The sequence below is a fragment of the Cheilinus undulatus genome, linkage group 21 (genome assembly GCF_018320785.1).
Source record: "Cheilinus undulatus linkage group 21, ASM1832078v1, whole genome shotgun sequence".
Taxonomy (NCBI): domain Eukaryota; kingdom Metazoa; phylum Chordata; class Actinopteri; order Labriformes; family Labridae; genus Cheilinus; species Cheilinus undulatus.
The window spans coordinates 18,549,377-18,568,945 of NC_054885.1; the positions used below are offsets into that span (position 1 = coordinate 18,549,377).

The 19,569-nt window shown below is 39.6% G+C and overlaps 2 protein-coding genes across 2 annotated transcripts; both read right to left on the minus strand.

The window, feature by feature from the left end:
- Positions 1-659: 659 nt before the first annotated feature.
- Positions 660-5,585, minus strand: mreg (melanoregulin). The gene is made up of 5 exons (XM_041778400.1): positions 5,491-5,585; positions 5,123-5,285; positions 4,812-4,902; positions 4,567-4,730; positions 660-878 (listed from the first exon to the last, which is right to left on the minus strand). The coding sequence occupies exons 1-5, from the start codon at positions 5,583-5,585 to the stop codon at positions 660-662; spliced, it is 732 nt and encodes a 243-aa protein (XP_041634334.1).
- Positions 5,586-8,462: 2,877 nt separating this feature from the next.
- stard3 (StAR-related lipid transfer (START) domain containing 3) lies at positions 8,463-19,313 on the minus strand. The gene is made up of 15 exons (XM_041778399.1): positions 19,266-19,313; positions 17,847-18,089; positions 17,684-17,761; positions 17,438-17,515; positions 17,296-17,349; positions 17,000-17,117; positions 16,820-16,921; positions 16,677-16,732; positions 15,856-15,948; positions 13,410-13,472; positions 12,425-12,520; positions 12,256-12,335; positions 12,013-12,117; positions 11,804-11,897; positions 8,463-10,260 (listed from the first exon to the last, which is right to left on the minus strand). The coding sequence occupies exons 2-15, from the start codon at positions 18,057-18,059 to the stop codon at positions 10,138-10,140; spliced, it is 1,353 nt and encodes a 450-aa protein (XP_041634333.1). The 5' UTR covers positions 18,060-18,089; positions 19,266-19,313; the 3' UTR covers positions 8,463-10,137.
- Between the last annotated feature and the right edge of the window lie 256 nt (positions 19,314-19,569).

A 19,569-nucleotide genomic window follows, 5' to 3' on the forward strand; every position in this document is an offset into this window, starting at 1 on the left:
AGCAAGTCATGATTATTATTTACCCTTTGTTGTTTATTATCTTTATGTAACTCATTTTCACTTGAGGCAACTCCAGTGAAGGCATCCCACCATGTGATGCTTCACACACAACATACTGCAGGCTTTATTTCAACCTAAACTGGACAACAGAACACATATCAAAGTAATGCATGAGGTTAGACATAACTGAAACCTCAGTCACACAATAATCATTCAGTGCCAACTACATTGCATTTCTATCATCTATTTTTCCAATCCTTTAAAGCCAAAGGAGACTTTCGAGAGTTAAAAGTAAGCATGTGCTAATGAAAACTGACATCAGCTAACTGAACTATTTGTTCAGAGTTTTACGGTCATGTGAATGAATCAGATGAATGCTGATATTCTTAGGACAAAATATAAAAGCCTGTACTCAGAGGAACATCACCACCCTGAAGGTTAACAACAGCTGACCAAAGACTGGGAAAGAATTTTAAAATAGATCTGCATTAGAGGGGAAACAGGAAGAAAAGTTCAGCTTTAAACACCTCAAAGTCAGCAGCAACACTAAGAGGGGAGAGGGATTCTGAAGGGCAAGAGCTGTGCAAGTCTGTCCAAGTCTCCAGGGTTGTTGACTACTGCCCCCTGTTTGTGTCCATTATTATTGCAGGTAGTGGATTTTAAGATCTGTCACTGAAGTTTCCATCTTCTCTCTCGCTCTGGCTCTCATCGTCTTCTTCTTCGTCTCGTCCGTTCATGGCTTGTTCCACCCTGGCCAGCAGTAGAGGCAAGTTTATGGCAAGGCCTGGGACCTCCTCGTCAGAATCCTCCTTTGGAGGATAAAAGCGCTTTGCCTTTGCCAGAAAGTCTTCAGCTATATCTAGGTACAGGAGGCGATCCTGTGAAAAGGTAGAGAAGAAAAGGCAATGTTGAAGTAGGATAATGTGTTTTTTAATGGGGTCGTCAGCTGTTACTGTTGTGATCGATGTTCATTGTTCCCTTCCATGTTTGGGGTTTGCTCTTTGTTGTCATGTGGATCTCCGGTAAAGATCTGATATTGATACGTGACCTGAGCCTACTTTTTTTCTCTTTTACCAAGTAGATAACTGCACCAGTGAAACTCACCCTATCTCACTGAGTGTCTCTACGATGTCAAAGGACCAAATCCTTGAAACAGCAATACATTGATGTGACTTGCCCGATTATCAGCAGTTAAACTCCATGGTAGAGATGGCACATGGGTCATGTGACAAAGGTCCCAATACCAAAAAACCCCCACATACCTTTAAGCATGAATGACAACAGCAGACTTAGAATACAAAAAAACTGGAGATGTAACGGTATCATTAAGTTCACGATATTGCAGTGACAGAAGCCTCTCAGTACCGTCATGGACATGTGAGCGTCTCAAACAACAGGTCTTCAGGGCAAAAAAGTGTAGATTTTAAGTGGAGCAGAGCGAAGGGAAGTGGGAATGGAAGTTACAATTTGCCCCTGCATACCCATAATCCTTTGTGCTCCACTAGCTGGCTTGATCTTGCAGCACAAAAATGGTGGACGAAGGGTGGTGAGGGAGAACCGAGTGAGATTATAGAGGCACCAGCCACTTTTAAATCAGAATTTTAGTTTTCCATGTCAAGAAATGAAAAAGGAGAAAGAGGAAAGACAATAGCGATGGGTCATTTGAAAACGACCCGGTTCAAAGAACTGACTCTTTTAATAAGATAAGACCTGGATCCTGTTAGGGAGTACACTACTATTACTATTACTATATACAGTGCTTAACAAATTTATTAGACCACCTATCATATTTGTCTCAGAGACCATCCAGCATCATGAAGTGCTTTAATGCGGACTCTTTCATTTTCAGTGAGCTCTCCACATTTTACCATTTTGAACAGGAATGAGGGATTTCAAACTGAATTCACCCAAATTTGAGCCGGCTCACTGGGCTTCTCTGAGAAGTCAGAAATTAATCAAGCATAACATTCAACCACTAAAACTAATTTTTCTGTTCAGGAATGCAAGTAAATAACTATAATTTGACATATTAAACAAGAAATATTAATGTGCTTTACTATTTTTGTTTTTTTTGTAAATCAGTAAATTTGAAAATTCATGGATAACAATAATAATGATATTTTAGCTTTAAAAATATCATTTTGGTTAAAGAGCTTCTACATATTGGTGTATTAACCATTGCAGAAACATAAAAATGATTTTGGTATTTACCAGTGCTGTTAATTTAGAGCAGCTGTGGCATAAACCTTACTTTGGTTAGGGTTAGGGTGGTCTAATAAAGTTGTTAAGCACTGTATATTGTGTGTGTCTGTGTGTTACGTGATTGATTTTGTTTTTTATGACTTTAATACTTGACAGTATTATATTGGCAAAAGATCTTTCTATTTTACAAGTCAGTAAAGAAGAAAAAGAAAAGTTAACAAACAGATTAGACTCATGCAACCATGGCTGAACAGCCATGGTTGCATGAGCCTGTTTTCTTAAAGGAGAGCATACACATCCAGTTTCTTCAAGTTACTGTCAGTTCACGAGTTCCTCACAGTGATTCATAAGTTGTCCATTTCCTCCATTTGCTTTCAAAGACAGATTCTTTCACTCGTAGATGATAAGTCATTTTTTCCATCGTATATACTTCTCTTACAATCTCTAACCAATGTTGTACAGTAGGTGGTTCAGATCTGTACCATGCTGTTGCCTTCTTACTTGTTACCAATAATATCTTAGTTAAATATTTGTTGTTATCAGTCACATAAGCACTTAAATCTCCAAGGTACATTACTGTACATTCCTATGGTATCACATATTCCAGAATTTTTAAATGTTTTGTGTACATCTTCCCAGTATGAACGTAATTTCTGACAGGTCATAAAGATGTGTGAATGATTTTCCTCCTTATCTCCACATGACCGCCAGCATGCTAGTTGTGAACCAGCTTGTTTACTTTTTAATTTTGGGCGTGATACAGTAGTGTGTTAAATTTTTCCACCCAAACTCTCTCCATATCCTTGAATTTGTCGTGGTGTGTTGCATTTTACATGTTAAACCATTCTTCTGTTGTAATTTCAATATTAAGTTCTCTCTCCCACTTTTCTTTAAAGTACACAGTTGAAGAATCTTTACGACCTGCTAAAGTGTGATAGAGTACAGAAATGATCTTGAATCTTTTCCCCTTGTATGTATGTACTATTAAATCCAGCAGTCCATTGGTGTTCTCAACGTTTTTATTTCTTTTAAAAAATAATCTCTCAGCTGACGACATCTACAAAATCTCCCTTCTCAAGTCCATACTACTGTAAATCTTGAAAACTCATTATGCTTCCGTTCTTAATTAATGTACACATTGCTGAGATCCCCTTTCTCTCCCAATTTTTAAAGTTTTAGTCAATTAAACTTGGTTTAAACCTGTTGTCATAGGCAACTAATTTATGATGTTTAATTGCATCGAACCAAATATTCAATGTGTTCTATGGGGTCCATTTTATCTTGTAATGATTTCACTTGTTTAAGGACTCATGCTTGATGGCATAACTTTAATGTTTGATATCAGTAGTGTCATGCAGCCAGCCAGGGAGCAGATTTCATCTGACCTCCAAGGTGTTTTGGGGAGACAGTATACTCTAAAAAAGACCACAACTGCAAGGAGTATCAGTGAATTTATCGCCAAAGACCTACAGCTATTCTTAGTGGTGAATTACAAAGGTTTTAGAAGGCTAACACTGGAGCCAAAGTTTAATTACATATCATCAAGCCCAATGAACACCTACGGCAAGGTTTTGCACATATTGTAATATTCAAAGTGCAACTGTTGTTTAATAAATACAGATGTAAATTGTTTCAAAGTCTTCATTTGTTTTTTTGTTTTTTTTTAGGATATCATAATAAATGCCGAATCATCGATAATACCGAAGTATTACTGTGACATTTTTATACCGTTATATCCCTACAAAGACATTCTTGCTGTACAAAAAGTGACCTTTGTCCCATGACGTCACATGACACCTTGCTTGTATTCAAACACCTTTTCTTTACCCGTCTATTATGACCTGATGAAGACTTGTTGGAGTCAAAATGTGTAGACATCCCTGTTTAATAAAGGATTTTTAACCACATCAGAGTGCCTGCTTCAGTTTTGACTTCCATCTCAACCATGGACTCTATTTGCTTCTAATATGGCAAGTCATTCGTTCATTTTTGCTGTTTCAATCCTTGTCTCCTCATCCTGAAGAGCACCTGATTTTTAGAAATTTTCAACCCATGTAGCACACACCCTCTTCTCTTTGCCCTAATCTTTGACTTTTATACAAAGACCCACTCTTACGCAACTGGCTCATATTATGATTTTTTAATATTACAGTTAGCTACACCAAAACCTGGACTTCTTGACAAGGCTGCAGCAGGAGTTTGAAGAATAAAGTCCCTATCTTGGAGCACATGAATGGAGAAAAACAGCCCTAATTCTTAGTTAGGTTGATGTTGAAATCAGTGATTTGTCTTTGAATGTAACACTCCTGCTTGCAGCAAAGATGTTTCTATTTCAAGCATCAGAAACAGTTCATAATTTCTCACCAGGATGAAGAGATATCTCTCTGGTGGGGGCTCTCTGGTGGAGAAGATGGAGGTCTCAGTGTGAAGGGTCTGAAGCATGGCGCGTGCTGCTGCAGCATTGCGCATACGGTCATGTGAGGCTCCAGCAGACACAGTCAACAAGGAGTCTGCCTCCGCCATGAATCCTAGACCAGAAGTCAGCCATTAGGAGGTAACTTGTATGCAAAAGAAACAGCAAGTCCTCCATGACATGTGTCAAGCTTTACCTAAATTCTCCAAGACTGTTTTCCATTTGTCTCTAACTTCTCGACGAGTATCTCTCATGGCCTCGATGTCCACACTTAGACGGCGATAACCCTAAAGAAGAAAGCAAAGCTTTAAAAAACAAGTCTTACAGGAGTTTAGATAATTAGTATCTATCTATAGTTAGTATCTATGTTATGCTTTTTAAAACTCAGTTTTAATATATTACATGCCTTTAATGCATTGTGAAGTTCTTCAACACTCTTGTGTAAGTCTTTTTAACCCCTGACAAACATGAAAAGACTATTCTGTTTCCACTAACTCCCTCACATACCGTGGATCCCATTCGGGTCTTGTTCCTGGCCTGCAGCAGGCTGTAAAGGACCCGGTCATCATCTCTCTCTGAGTGGCTGGGGTCTCCTGGCGTACTCCACAAATTGGCCTCCTCATCACGTCGTTTCTGAACTTCACGGTTAAAATACTCTAAAGGATCCTGACTGTAAAGTCGGCCATCAGACACCCAGAGCATAGTTGGTATACATTATTAGATGTGACATAGAAAACTCAATAAAAGCCATTTTGTTGCATTCATTTCTTTTTAGAGTGATATTGGTAACTTGTGTGTAGACGGTAATAGTAAGAGTGCTCATTATTAAAGTGTGTAAAAATACAAAGTTTGTCACTGGCTTAGTAAGTTCTTACGGTACTAAAGGTTGCTTCTCATCTTCATTGTCGTCATCACCAACGCAGCAGCAGCAGCAGAAATGCATGCAGAACTTCTTAAAGGCTGAACCCATCTGCCCGGAGTCTGCAGATAGTTCGTGTTCACAAATCCAGCGAAGGAAAACAGGTAAAAAAAGGTACAAAAACAAGGCAACTGATTCCCCAAAGTCTACTTAATTTTCACCTTTCCATTGTTTAGGACCCTATGGTGCTCCACATCCAGGAGAGGTTTGTCTTGACCGATGGAGGAACGGTGCGCCTCATCAACTGAAAATGAAGGAAAATGAGAGAAGTGAGAAGCTCCCTGGCTTGTCGACTTAAAAAAATACACACACTATCACACAAGCATAGCCTCAGAAGACAGTCACAGCACAATCATGTGAGCGGCTCCAGCATTGTGTTTTTCCCTGGGGACAACTAATAACCTCTTCAACAGTAGGTCTAATTACACACTGTGGAGCTAATGTTCCATGTCTGTATTGATTTCAGGGTCAATTAGTTTCCTTGTATGTGGTTACTGAGATTATTCCAACATTAGTCCGTGAAAACACGGTCTAATAGGAATCTTGGTGAAGATATATTACATTTACAAAGAGTTTTGATGAATAATAGTAATGTCCATGACATGGAGAGTGTAAGCCTCTAGGAGATAATTCAAGAAGACTTTCTTAAACAGCAGGACTGCTACACATGTGACAGGCTCAGGTCACAGGCCATTATAATTTATGACAAACACTCCAATAATACAATGCTGGTACACAGTACATGGTACAAACCTACAGCAACTACTATTTGGTTCTTAACTTTCACCGTATATCATCCTGTAACACCTGCAAATGTAACAACTGTCCACAAATGTAATACAAATCTGCAGCTATTGATGTAATAATCCCACTGCCTACAGTGACTGTAATAACTTTCACATTTGCATGGATTGATTATGTTTATGGGAAGATAAAATAGCTAAAAATTACTACAGTTGTAATCTAAACATGAAAAATTACAGTTGTGGTCATCGTGTGTTGTTGCCTTTTACGATTACCAGTGGGTTCAAGTCAGCTTAAGCTCAAGTCACATACAAAATTTTTTGTTCGCCATGAAACGGGAAGTTTTTCCAGAGTCACTTGTAGAGGCATGCATCTTAGCGCAGCATTTTTGAATGAGAAAAGGAGGGGACTGATATCAATTATTAGAAAATTCTGCAAATCCAAGGGGCTCTTCTTGAATAAAGCCCTCAAAGCGGGATAATGTAATCCAAATACAAGTTATTTTACAGTTCACAGAGAGCTACAAATAACATAACTTTTTCTGTGTGTGAACAAAACTCACAGGCTAAGGCTCTGCTGGCTCTCCCTATCAAAGAAATTTACTGTGTCTTAAGCCTCCTATAGAGCTGTGGGTTTTGGCAATCTTCTGGCATGCTGTGCAACATGAATCTCATATGACATTAAGTATGGTGTAAACACTGCTGAGTTGCAGGCTACGAGTGGATAGATAGAAGCAGGGAAGCAAAACAAGAACAAAGCTGTTGTAACCGTTGCATTCATATGCCTAGGAAAACATGAGATCAAGATTTTTCTCCTTGTTGGAATCAAACAAACTTCTGCTTTTCAGAACTGTCTCAATTCTAATGCTAACTTGTTTGTTAGCACCAGTGTTGTGTTTATCATTGTGTCATTTTTAGCTGCATTCCTATTGGTTTGTTAAAAGTAGGTTGTAGCAGCAGTCACATCATGAGATGGTCATCGTAAATTTTGAGAGATTTTATCCCAGGCTATCTTTGGTCGTAAGAATGGCAACCGCCATCCGTCAACTTGTCTCACAGTGCAACATAAGACCATCAATTTAGAGCCATGACCAAATATACCGCCATGATTAATCATCTTTCTTCTGTGACAGCCCAAAATCGCAAACTTCCTGAGACGAAAAACTAATGTTGAGTGGACAGGGATTTTAAGTTGTTGTAAAGCAATTTAAAAAAGCTAGTTGGGTGAACAATGTTTACTCAGAGAACTAATTTGGCACATTTTAATTTACTCTGCTAAGATTCCTTGTTCTACCAATGTTTTAAAACTCTGAATAGGCTACTTCCTATTTCATGGCGAACAATCTTCTGTACTGAAGCCAGCGATGTAAACCATTGGGCTACCCAGCTGCTTGGTAAGTAATTCTACAGTTCACACAGATCCAAAAAACCTTTTCTGCATATAAACAAAACACATAGGCTACGGCTGTGCTGGCTCGCTCAATTAAAGTAAGTTACTGTGTCTTAAACATACGGGGTTAAAATGTCCTCAGAATAAGAACACATTTTTGAGTGGACTGGGATTTTAAGTTATGGTACAATAATAAAACTGCTGGGTGAACAGTGTTCCTGTACATTATTTCCAATGTTGTTTAGACACATTTTAATAAACTCAGCTATGATTCATGGCTACACCAGTGTTTTTAAATGACTTCCTGTTTCATGGCGAACAACAAAATTGCCATAAGTAGGATTTTTGATATGACTTGAGCTTGCAGTTGTAAAAAGGCTATGACCACATGACAACAAACATTTAGTTTTCATGTTCATGTTGCATTTGTGGGAAATATAAAATCTGTAGATGTTGACCTTCTCACAAATGTAAAAAAAAACAAAAAAAAACACAAATAAAATAGTCATTACATTTGCAAGAAATTTTGTTTTTAACCTTTGCAGTAGGAAACTGCTATTACATTTGTGAGAAATTTCTTATGTTTGTTGGATTATTAGGTTAAAAAGCACTGCTTTGTATTATATTTGTTGGCTGTTACAATATTGCAGGTCTAACACATCCCCCCAAAATAAAAACATTTGCTACATCACACGGATAAATAACCGAACCAGGCTATAGCAGCTCAAATATGCAGGACATGGTATAACAGAGATTAGGCAAAGGTTTGCTGAAAAAAATGTTGAAACACTGTCATGAGTTTATATATTTTATTAGACATAAGACACTGGTTAAGACTCAAAAAGTGTTGGTCAGTATTTCTGTGTGTGATGGCTTTAAATTAACATAATTGCTAAATGTTTTTAGATACATTCAAACAGTTTATGAAATGGAAAAAAATGAATTATTACAAGCATTATATCTTCACTGAATGCATTAAGCATTGATTAAATACCATAAAAAATGCAAAGCAAAAAGGCAGGCTAACATGTAATGCAAGTGTGATATAAAGGCACGTACTTGTTGATAACATGGATAATCTTAATTTTACATTCTCTCTTTATAGTGTGAAACTAAAATCAGACCTGGAAATGTCCAGTCAGAGCCCAGTAACTCCACTATAAAGAATTTGTAACTATAACTGCGGCACAAGCACATGCCTATGCTCACCATTTAGACTCTTCACCACTGACTCGTGAGTGTGATCCGACATAAAAGACCAATTGTCACTGACAGCATCATGTTTCAGCCAATAACTATTCCTTCATCGTGTGAACTTCTCCACACATTTTTATGTCAAAATCCTTCTGGGAGTTTCTATATGAAATAATGACATTCTGAAGTGCACATGCTGAAATAAAACAAACTTTACAAGCAACACATTTATATGATTAAAAACAATGTAACGCTGTGTAATATCAGAGCTGGCAGAAAAACCTCACTTCTTAGGGCCCGAGGGATGAAGCAAGACAAGCCAAATGAAGTTAGACGAGTAAACAGTAATCGTGTTTGATGGCAAATCAGTTCTGCTTTTTTTAATACAAGGACACTTGAGGTTATTGGCACAAAAGAGTGCTTTAGTGAGAATACAGTATCCTAATTTATGAAGATCATCATTTCCCAGAGCTGAGCTTGATAATGCATTTCTTACAGCCTCTTGATGTGGCCTCGTTTCTGGTTTCATGTGAAAACACCCTCCCTAAGTTGAACATGTTAGCCATGGATTTCTACACCCATTAATCTGCTTTCACAGCACACATCAGTGGTGTCTCCCTCCAGTGGTAATTTGCCAGCATAACAGTGCGACTGAGTTCCCCATGTTTCACATTGTAGGGAAGCAGAGTAAACTGTGTGAAATGGGCTTTTTCCCCTTTAAATTTCAGGGAACATGGCTGTTAAGTGTAGTTTTGTATTAAAGCAGGTGCACTATGGCATGCTTAAGATGATACAGTGACACAAATATAAACCAAGAAGGCAAAAAACAAAACAAACAGAAAAAAGGTGAAGACTTACATAAAAAAGGCTTGCAAAGAATGCAGTAAGATAAGGCTCAGAAAGACAGCTGCTTCTATAACAAGTGAAACAGATGCCCACTCAGCGAGAATCACTTCTACCTTCCTCCATGTTTTCCTCTGTCAGAAATGTCCACCCTGCAACAAAATGAGCTGGCAGGATCAGGACACATAGTTCTCGTTGCAGGGTGAGACCCAGAAGAACAACTCTAAATCCACATAAAATCATAAATTGTCTTTGATGACTGAATTCCTCATCTTCAGCAACAGAAATGCGGTGAATGTACGGTCATCAATCTCCTATGAGTGAAAAAGTAGTCCCCTCAGCTACAGGCAGCTCATCCCTTCAGCTAAGAAGCTGGGGTCTTTCTCAGCCCCTTTTCTAAGGGCTCATTAAAAGAAAAAAGTTCTCTCCTGGTTCAAATGTGGTGGTGGGAGCGGAGAGATGGCCGCAGCTCAGCGATATGTTGGCGTAAATGAGTCATGAATTCAAACATGGTGGCAGCCAGACTCTGTTGGATGAGGTAGCGAGGCAGTCGGCCCTGACAAGACAAAAAAAGTGAGTGTTACTACACTGTGTATTTTTGCTTTTATTCATGCATGTTTCAGTTTTAGGCTGATGATATTATTGCTTATGGCTATTCATTTAGCCATCCACTGACAATATTACTTGGTACCATTCCCATTACAATTACAATTCAATCAACCTTTGAGTGCTTTAACCAAATGCCCTTTGGGATAATAAAGTTGTTTGAATCTCAATCTGAGTGTTTGTGAAATTATATCATAATGCCAAGACATGTAACCAGATGGTGACCATGGTTTACATCATATCTGCCCAGCATCAGCATGCTTACCGTTTCCTTGTCAATATGCTAGCATGCAAACATCAGCATTAAACCGTAATAACTGCTGTGCATAACTTCTGCCTTGTAGAGATGCTGGCATGGCTTTATGCTCTAAGGCTTAGTCTCAGTGCAATCCTTAACCCTATCGCAAACATTTCACTTTTTACTGTTGCCTCATTTCCTTTCCAACCCATGACAAGTTCCTTTTCCGTGGTGTTCGGCTCTATTTTGTAATGCAAGCTACAGAGACGTGTTTTTCCACCTCAGCATATCCCTATCGAGAAAATACGTCTATGACCCTGAGTACACAAAGGAGCAACTCCTGCAGATGGAGACTTAACAGGCTAAAAGAGTGAGAGGAGACACTTCAGTGGAAACTGTTGAACAGCAGAGATCCCCAGTTACCTGGTGGTGCAGTTGTGCAGACTGTGATCCCATTCCCAAAAACACAGAGAGCTACTGCTGTCACAAGTTTGACTTAACAACACGGATAAATTGAGGATAGCTGCTCACAGATGCCTACAGCCTGCATCACTTCCCATCCAGAGTTCCCCACCTTTATGACCGCCAGTGTTTTGCAAACCTTCTTGAACTTTTCAGAGATAGATTGGAAAAACTGACCCCAGGCAGAGCTGAATGGAAAGTTTAAAACTGTTTGTTGTTTTGTTCATCTAATGGCTGATACTCAGACAAGCTACAGTCAGCACCATATGTTTACTTTATGAAGATATTGTGGCAGCTGTTTGAGTGAAAAACTGAGCAAAAATAACTAGTTTTTGTTAAGTTTTTTGTAGTTGTGTCTGTTGAAGGGTTCTGATTCTTGGGGGAGATTGGGGGCACATATTTCTGCTAGAAAAACCTGAAAAAGTTTATTATGCATAATATACATATGACCTTTAAGTACTGGATTTTGTTCATTTGTTACCTCTCAAAATTTCAGTTGTGTTTTTTAAGGGCTGGAGTTTTAGGTTTGAGCGACATTTAAATATCAGTATCGATAACGGCTCAATTTGACTAGTAAAAATCTGCATATCCACAGAAAGCGAATATAATGCATCCCTACTGACACTGGCTCACCTAGAATTCACATCCAAATTTTTTAAGGGGCTGACGAGACAAGTTCAAGATTGAAAAAAAAAACCTCTGTGCAGATCTGTAGATCCTTAGGGCAGAGACCATCACAATTTGCTTCAGATACAATAAAATGAAAAAATAAGTGAAGTTTATGTTGTTTTACCTTCAGGTCTGTGTTGAGGACCCAGATGAAGGTGCAGACTGATGGGTTGCTGCTGGATTTAAGGACTACAAATCCTCCTGGGCCGTTCTCTCCCCTAAGGACACCAATAAAGACAGACGAGAAGACACAAAAGTTTCACTTTTGTCAAATCGATATGTTCTAATTTACTGGATCGCTGACAGGGAGCCCGGCTACAGGCGCAGTCTGACCTGACATAGCGACCACTCGGAGGTTTGGCGTCATGGTCGGTTGCCATGCCAGCAGACAGGTAGCAGTCCCGTTTGCGTTCCACCCGCCGAACATTAACAAAGTCCCTAAAGTAGGAAAAATCAATCAGACAATCAATGCGCTCTAATTTAAACTTGCAGTCTGTAAGACAGGAAGATAAATGAGACAGAAAGAGGAAGCAGATACAAGAGATAAGAAAAGCAAAATATTGAAGACTGCAGTACCGAGCAGACACGACTCCCCCGGCAGCTCCAGCGGAGACATCGTACGACACCAGCGTATTGTCATCGACTCTCTGAAGGATCTGATGGGACAGCGGATGAGACTTTAAACAACTCACCCACACAATGAAAACGTAACGAGACGAGAAAAATAGAAAGTCAGAGTTGTTACCTGACAGGCTGAAACTGTTCTATTCCACTGGACCATCTTCTCCGGCTGCAGAATCACCTCCTGATACACAAGCTCAGCTGTACACTGCATAAAGGCCTGAACAAAAACAAAAACACAACCAAGACAAGGTAAACCACTCTGAGTCAACACTGCAAGAGAAACAGCATCATAATAAGGCTGTAAAAGTCAGTATGGTGCAAGAGAAAGATTATGACACAAAAACTGCTTTTCTGTCACAATCTTGTTCATATTGTAATTCCACATGATGTCTTAGTCAGCACTAAAGACTTTAAATGTCTCAGTGAAACCAGCACTGAATGTTCTCAATCATCGTCTGGTTGGAAAACCCCACAATGTTAGGTTTTCTTCTTAACAGCACACTGGACTATTGTTTGGACAGTTGTCTCAAACAGTCATTAAGTAACATGTATGGCCTTTATAACGCCACTCATTTGCTTAAAGCACTCAGCTGTGAGTTCCTCTCTCTCTAATGACCGTGGCTATGAATATTATGGTCAGGACAGCAAAACTAACAAAATGCTATCCACAGGCTTCATTTACTTTCTGAAAAATATGATACATCCAGTAAAAAGCAAACTTCCTCTGAATTCCTCCCTGGGAAATTACACACTACAGAAACTTTGCTTTACAGTTTCCTCTTGCTCTGAAGTAGTAGAACAAAAGGTCTTTATCAACTCTGATTTTATTCAAAACCTAATTTGATCACTTTTATGTTCAGAGCTTGGTCAAAGCAAGAAGAGTCATTAACGAAATATTTTTAACACAGCTGTACTGTTATACCCTCTTTAAATCAACAGTTGAAATAAAAATAAAATGCTACAGGGGCCAAAGATGGCTTGAAATACCTGAAGAAACAAGCTTCTGTGAGGTAGAGCATAAGAGTGCAGTGGGGCGGCTATACTTGTGTCACCCGGACATGTTTTAGTGACACATAGTCACAGTGAAAAAACAGCGGCCACAGTACCTTGAGAATAAAAGTCTTTCCATGGAAGGGAATCTCCAGCGTGTAGATGGAGTCTCCCATGTCCTGTAATAAAAACAGAGTAAGCTTCATGACACACGCTTTTGATTAGACAGTCTGAGGAAAGCAAAACTAACAGGGACCCTTTAAAAATAATTTGGGATTCTCTTCTTCTGTGAAAAAAAAGACCACTGCGATGAACAGTATGGTTTTAAAACGGTTTAAAATATGGATCTGGATTTGTTAATAAACACAGAGAATTTTGCTTTCTAATCAGACTTGTTCTCTACTTATCAGGCAGACTCAGGGCAGAGATATACTGTCTGTGAACAAAGCGGGTGTGGCTGCACGATGGCCGCCATGTATCCCTAGTGTCAGTTCATCATGTCCTCAAAAATTAAAGCAACACATACACAAAATGCAGTAAACATGACTTGTAGAGCTAAGTAGACAAATGCTGAAATTTTTAAATACAAAAATACAAAAACATGTCTGCAGTTCTCTGCGTCTACAAATGAAATTATTATGAAAATTTCATGTTTTTAAAAGATTTTTTCAAGTGTTGTTAAACAGAGCAAGGCATTTTCAACACAGCTTTTCCAAACATCCTAGTTTTATTTTAGATGCTTACATTATTTTACTTAACACACAGAAAAGGGTTAGAAAAATCACAAAATCCAAAAACTACAGGGTCAAAATGATTAACCCTCCTTTAGAACCAACTTTTTTTATTGAGCCAAAGCACAAACCACTGTTGTGCAATAATGGTCTTTAACTTTGTAATGCTCAAAACTGGGTTTGAGCTGTCAGTTTAGAAAGCATCATGGAAAAAACAAAAGAAGTCAGTTTAGACTTGAGAAAATAATTGTTTATGCTCAAAAAAGCAGGAGAAGGATCTACAAAGTTATCACAGTGTTTTTTCAAGTGTCAGGAACTGGAGTGAGAAGTATAATCAAGAAATTCAATGAGAGCCACACAGTCCAGGACAAGCCTGGCAGAGGTAGGAAGAGAAAGATTTCAAAGACCCTGGAAAGAAAACTAGTGAGAGATGTGTCTAAAGACCTCAGAACAACTGCCAAAAACTAGTGTAGGTCTTAGCCAAGTCAGGAATTTTAGACTCAAAGAAGACCATCACCAGAGCCCTGCACAGGAATGGACCAAGAAAAACTCCATTTCTGTAGAAGAGCCACCTTCAAGCCAGACTGAAGTCTGCTAAGGACAATCTGGAGAAAGATTCTGATACTGGAAGCGTGTCCTTTGGCCAGATGAGACCAAACTAGAGTTCTCTGGCCATAGAGATGTTTTCTTATGTTTGGAGAAAGAAGGGAGAGGTGTATAACCCAAAGAACACCATCCCCACAGTGAAACATGGTGGTGGGAGTGTTATGCTGTATTGATGCTTTAGTGGGAATCTCATAAAAGTGGAAGGAATCATGAGGAAAGAAGAATATGAGAAGATTTTGAAAGAACTGCAAGCAGTCAGCAGCAAAACTAGGTCTGGGCCGTTTCTTTGTCTTCCAGCACGACAACGACCCAAAACATAAATGGCGAAGAGCTACCTCCAGAAGACCAAAGTGAACATTATTGAGTGGCCTGCACAGATTTGAGTCCCACTGAAAATCTGAGGTGAACTAAAGACGAAGGTCCATGAAAGAACGTGCTGGAAATGTAGGCTGTTATCCAGCAAAAAGGAAACCACTGACTATTAGCATCAGGAGGGACTAATAATTTAGACCCTGGTGGTTTTGTGAAATCATTTTGTTTCTGTGTGCAAAGTAAAACAATGTAAGCACTGAAAATAAAACTAGGGTGTTTGGAAAAGCTGCTGTTTGTTAAAATTGCTGGTAACAGATAATTCTGCTGTAGAAGTTGATTTAAACTGTAAATATTACTAAAACAACATCTGTGTTTCAGTTCAAGAAAGCGACATCTGTGGCTGTGCCTGCATATATAGATTTTTCCAATAAATTCATATCTGTTGAGTTTAGTTTGATAATATAAGAATGATCAAAATAAAGATACATTTGCAGGGACTCCTAATAGTACTCTAAATAGTCACGTAGTCACTGATAAAACCGACACATCTAGGACCACTACGAGGAAATTGTTGGAGAAACACTCTCATGTACCCAAGTTGCACGCGTTACATAAAGGCAAGTAAATTTATAATGATGCTCATGATTCTGCTGCATGCAAACAAAAAGACAAATTGAAACAGAAAGAATGTCTCCAGTCTCATGGGCCAACACTTAAATAACAGCAAAACACCAATAAAGATGCTAATGTGACCTTATTTAGACAGTTTAACTCGGGGTGATGTGAGGAGTCTTTTACTACCAGTAACTTTTAAAGCTAGGTTGAAATACTAAAATCTGCGTGTTTTGAACTTTCTGGTTCTGTAACAGATGTATGACTGACCCCCTGGATTGAAGCTGATTAAAAAACTCACATTGTTTTTCTCAAACTTCCAGTTGTCCTCCTGAGCGAGGATCTGCTCGACCACAGACATGGCCTCACGACCCTGTCGGACAAACTCCTTCTCCTAGAGAGAGCACAACAAGAAGAAATCATGGAAGTCTGGCAGGAGGAGCAGCGCTGAGGAAAACCTTTTGTCAGGCTGCATCATTGTGATTTCTACCAAGCAGTCTGGTTTGGATCAGTAGTTTGGCAATGCCTTGTACAGTAGGCCCTGATCTTGCTTGCATCTCCACAGCCAATGTCTGACCAGCCTCTGATGTCCCAGCTCTTTTAAGAAGAGCAAAATCATTTATTTGGTGACACTCAGTAAAAAGAGCTGGTACATCTGCTTTTTTCATTCCTATACCGAAACAAAAACAGAAGAGAAGGAAACTGGCTCTTAAACAGGAGTCAGCTCCTGTTGTCCACATTAATAGTTGAGTAAACCGTGTTTTTGTTGTCCACAGTAGGCTACCCCACATGACGTATTTGCAAAATTGTTATCACGATCATGTTTCAGACAAAAAGAAGGAGAAAAATGGTTTAGCTCAGTAAAAAATAAGGCACATTTTGTCTCTGGCCATTATCACTGCCATCAATCAGGAAGTGAAGACTGTCTCAACCGAACAGACTGCAGGTAGTCTCGCTCCACTCCTAAAGGTCAGATAGGTAGGCTTGGTATCCCGACAGAAGGGTACCAAAGATTTGGATATCAGTTCTTTTGGTGACTTTCCCACAATCTGACACTGCAAATGCAAGTAATTGCAAACCGCACTGAACCAAACCACTTGGTAGAAATGCAGCTTTAAGTACCTGTGCAGTGACGGCTCTGCGTCCAAGCCCCTCCTCATCCAGATCCTCCTCCGAGCCTGCAGAGATCAGGGAAAAGTCATGTAGGAGCACGCAGTCACAGACTATATCTAAGGCGCTGACCTACAGAGACGTGCAGATCTCACCTGCCATGGACTCAGGAGGGGAGTAGAACTGTCCATCTGAAACAGCTCGGGGGTAGATCATTGGGGCTCTTTCACAGGCTGCGTTCACCGCCGCTAGGTAGGCTGAGGTCAGAAGAGAAACAAGGTTAAACAGATTCTCTCTCTAGTCGTGTTCAAACTCGCCAGGAATCTTTATCTCACCTCTCTCATCATCAGCCTCCTGAGTAAGAACTTTAAAGTCGAGGAACCAGGTCTCCAGCCAGGCCACCACGAAGGAGGTGATTGGAAGCACGTAGCCAAAGGCATTCTGGGACAGGAGCTGTGAAGAAATCCTGAAGCTTTTAAACCAAAGACTTTAAAACTTCTATGACACAAGTGGCAGACAATCCACTTCCCAAATTTTTATGATCTTTATAGAGGGCTGTAAAGTGTGTGTCACACAAACAGAAAAATCATAAAATACAGCCACAGCTGTGAAAGTGCTCTGTGTCACTCACATTAGACACGATGACCTTTACAACAAGAAAGACGCTGGTCACCAGAGTGGTAATCTGTGGAGGAAGAAAGGTTCAAGAGAAGTCCAAATTTGCTAAATATTATCTTTGTCATGGGGCGTTTGCTGTAACTGAGCTCACTCACCGCAATAACCCACCAGTGCTTCAACCGAAAAGCAGCGTAACCCACTTGTAGACACAGGAAGCGAAACAAAGCAAGGAGCTAAGACAGGAGGAAGGAAAAAAGAAAGAACAGCAATGACACTACAATCGTGGGCTGCTGCTGACATGTTGACTTCAGCTTTTCTCCTCTTGTGTCAATAAATGCAGACATCTGACCGTTTACTGCTCATAAATCAGGTAACACAACAGGCTTAGGTGACCCACTTACAAAGATGTCAAAGAAGGAAGACCTGTAGTTGTAGTGGAGCACCTCCTTTTCCAAGCTGTCCCAGATAGAGCTGGAGATCTGTGGCAGAGTAAATCAGAGCATAAACAGAAAAATTAACACAGTTAAAAATCCCCAAGACTTCTGTCTGTCAAACCCGACTCACATTCAGCTCAATAATCCACAGGAGGGAGATGAAGAGGAGGTCAAAGGTCACAAAGAGACAGAACGTGCGGCGGACGTCGGAGATGGCTTTGCGCTCCGCAGGGGGAACCAGCAGGTACGGGGACGGGAGGGACATGGACGTGGAGTAGGAGGCGTTCAAGGAGGCGATGGCGGGAAGGCTGCCCCCGAGCTCCCCATACTCTCCACCCGGCATTCCTGCGGTGAGACAGGAAAACTCCCCGTGCTACAAGGGACACAAACTTTGTTATATTTATCCTCCATAACAGGCAGGAAATACTCACTTTACATGGATGTAAAAACTCCAAAAAGTTTAAATTTTATAACTCCTCTTTGCTTATGAGAAAGGCATCTTAATTTAAGTTGAGTATGCTTTAAAAATATCTACAGAATCCATCAATCCATCTGGACTGCTGTTGCAGAGATGATAATTATCAGCCATGATGAGAGAATATTTAAAAAAGGTTTATGTAATACCAATCTTTTATGATCAATGAGTTATCATATTCATTAACGTGACCTCAAAGCTAATCACAGCAATTGTGACTGGCAGGTTTTGTCATAGTCGAGCAGACTATTCTGCATATTACAGTGAGATCTTAAGGCTGAATATGCAGAATTGACCTGAAGAAACTGCAAGATTTCCAGGCTTGGTGAGAAATAAGTGTAGGTCTTGTAAATAATTATCCGTCTGCGTATTTCTGCATCAAAGGCTGCTTGCACTTTGACATCAGATTTGTTTTTTTTCCACAGTGAATGTTGTTAAAAAGAGAGATTGACCATTGGACCATCGTTAACCTGTGAATCAACATCAGTCGATACTGAGTGAGTTTCGATTCTTTTTTGGCTATTGTAAAAAGTAATTTAAGAGTATTATTGACCATCTACATGCCAAGAAAAAACACAACAATACGCACTTAAACATAGTCACCTCTAAACCTTCAAAAATTCAAGGTAACCCAGTTTAAGAAATCTCTGACCTGGTGAATTCCTCAACCCTCACTTCTGCTAAAAAACTGATTTACTTCAGCTTATGTAGGGCAAGCTAGCGAGCAAACTCACACCAGGCACAGTGCGTTTAAAAAACAGACAGAGAATACGCACATCGGTCGTTGTAATAAGCTCACAGCTATCTCCAGTAAATAAACAATGTTCACTCGAGCAGCTAAACAAGTTAACTGCAGTGACAGCTACTCTCGTTAGCTTACACCAGCTAACATACCTCCGATTCCAAGCAAGTTATTCTCACTTGCTAACTGTTACCCATGAAACAAATACGACACACATTCATAATATGTCAGGCGAGCATCCATTCCAAATCATGTTATGGAACAAGAGCACACAGTTAACTCAAATGAGTGTTTTAATACCTAAAAACGCATTTTTTAGGTATTTAACTTACTTGTTTTACCGCATCATCGTCGCCTGCTAAGTCTTCCGGGCTGAAATTACAAAGAGTATCTATCGCGGCGAGATGGGTCACTCCACATATCTTAAATCCCGTGACCATATCGCAGCTAGAACGTTTTATTTTGAAAGGACTGTTAAGACGTCATGCAATTTTGGTATGTCTTGCCCCCAGTTTTGGGACGAGATGGTTGACGATTCAAAGTTAATGAGTTTGAGTAACATTAATTAATTAATTAATGTATTTATTTATATAATTAAACTCTCTACATTGCTTTCTTTTTTTTTCCTCATATGAA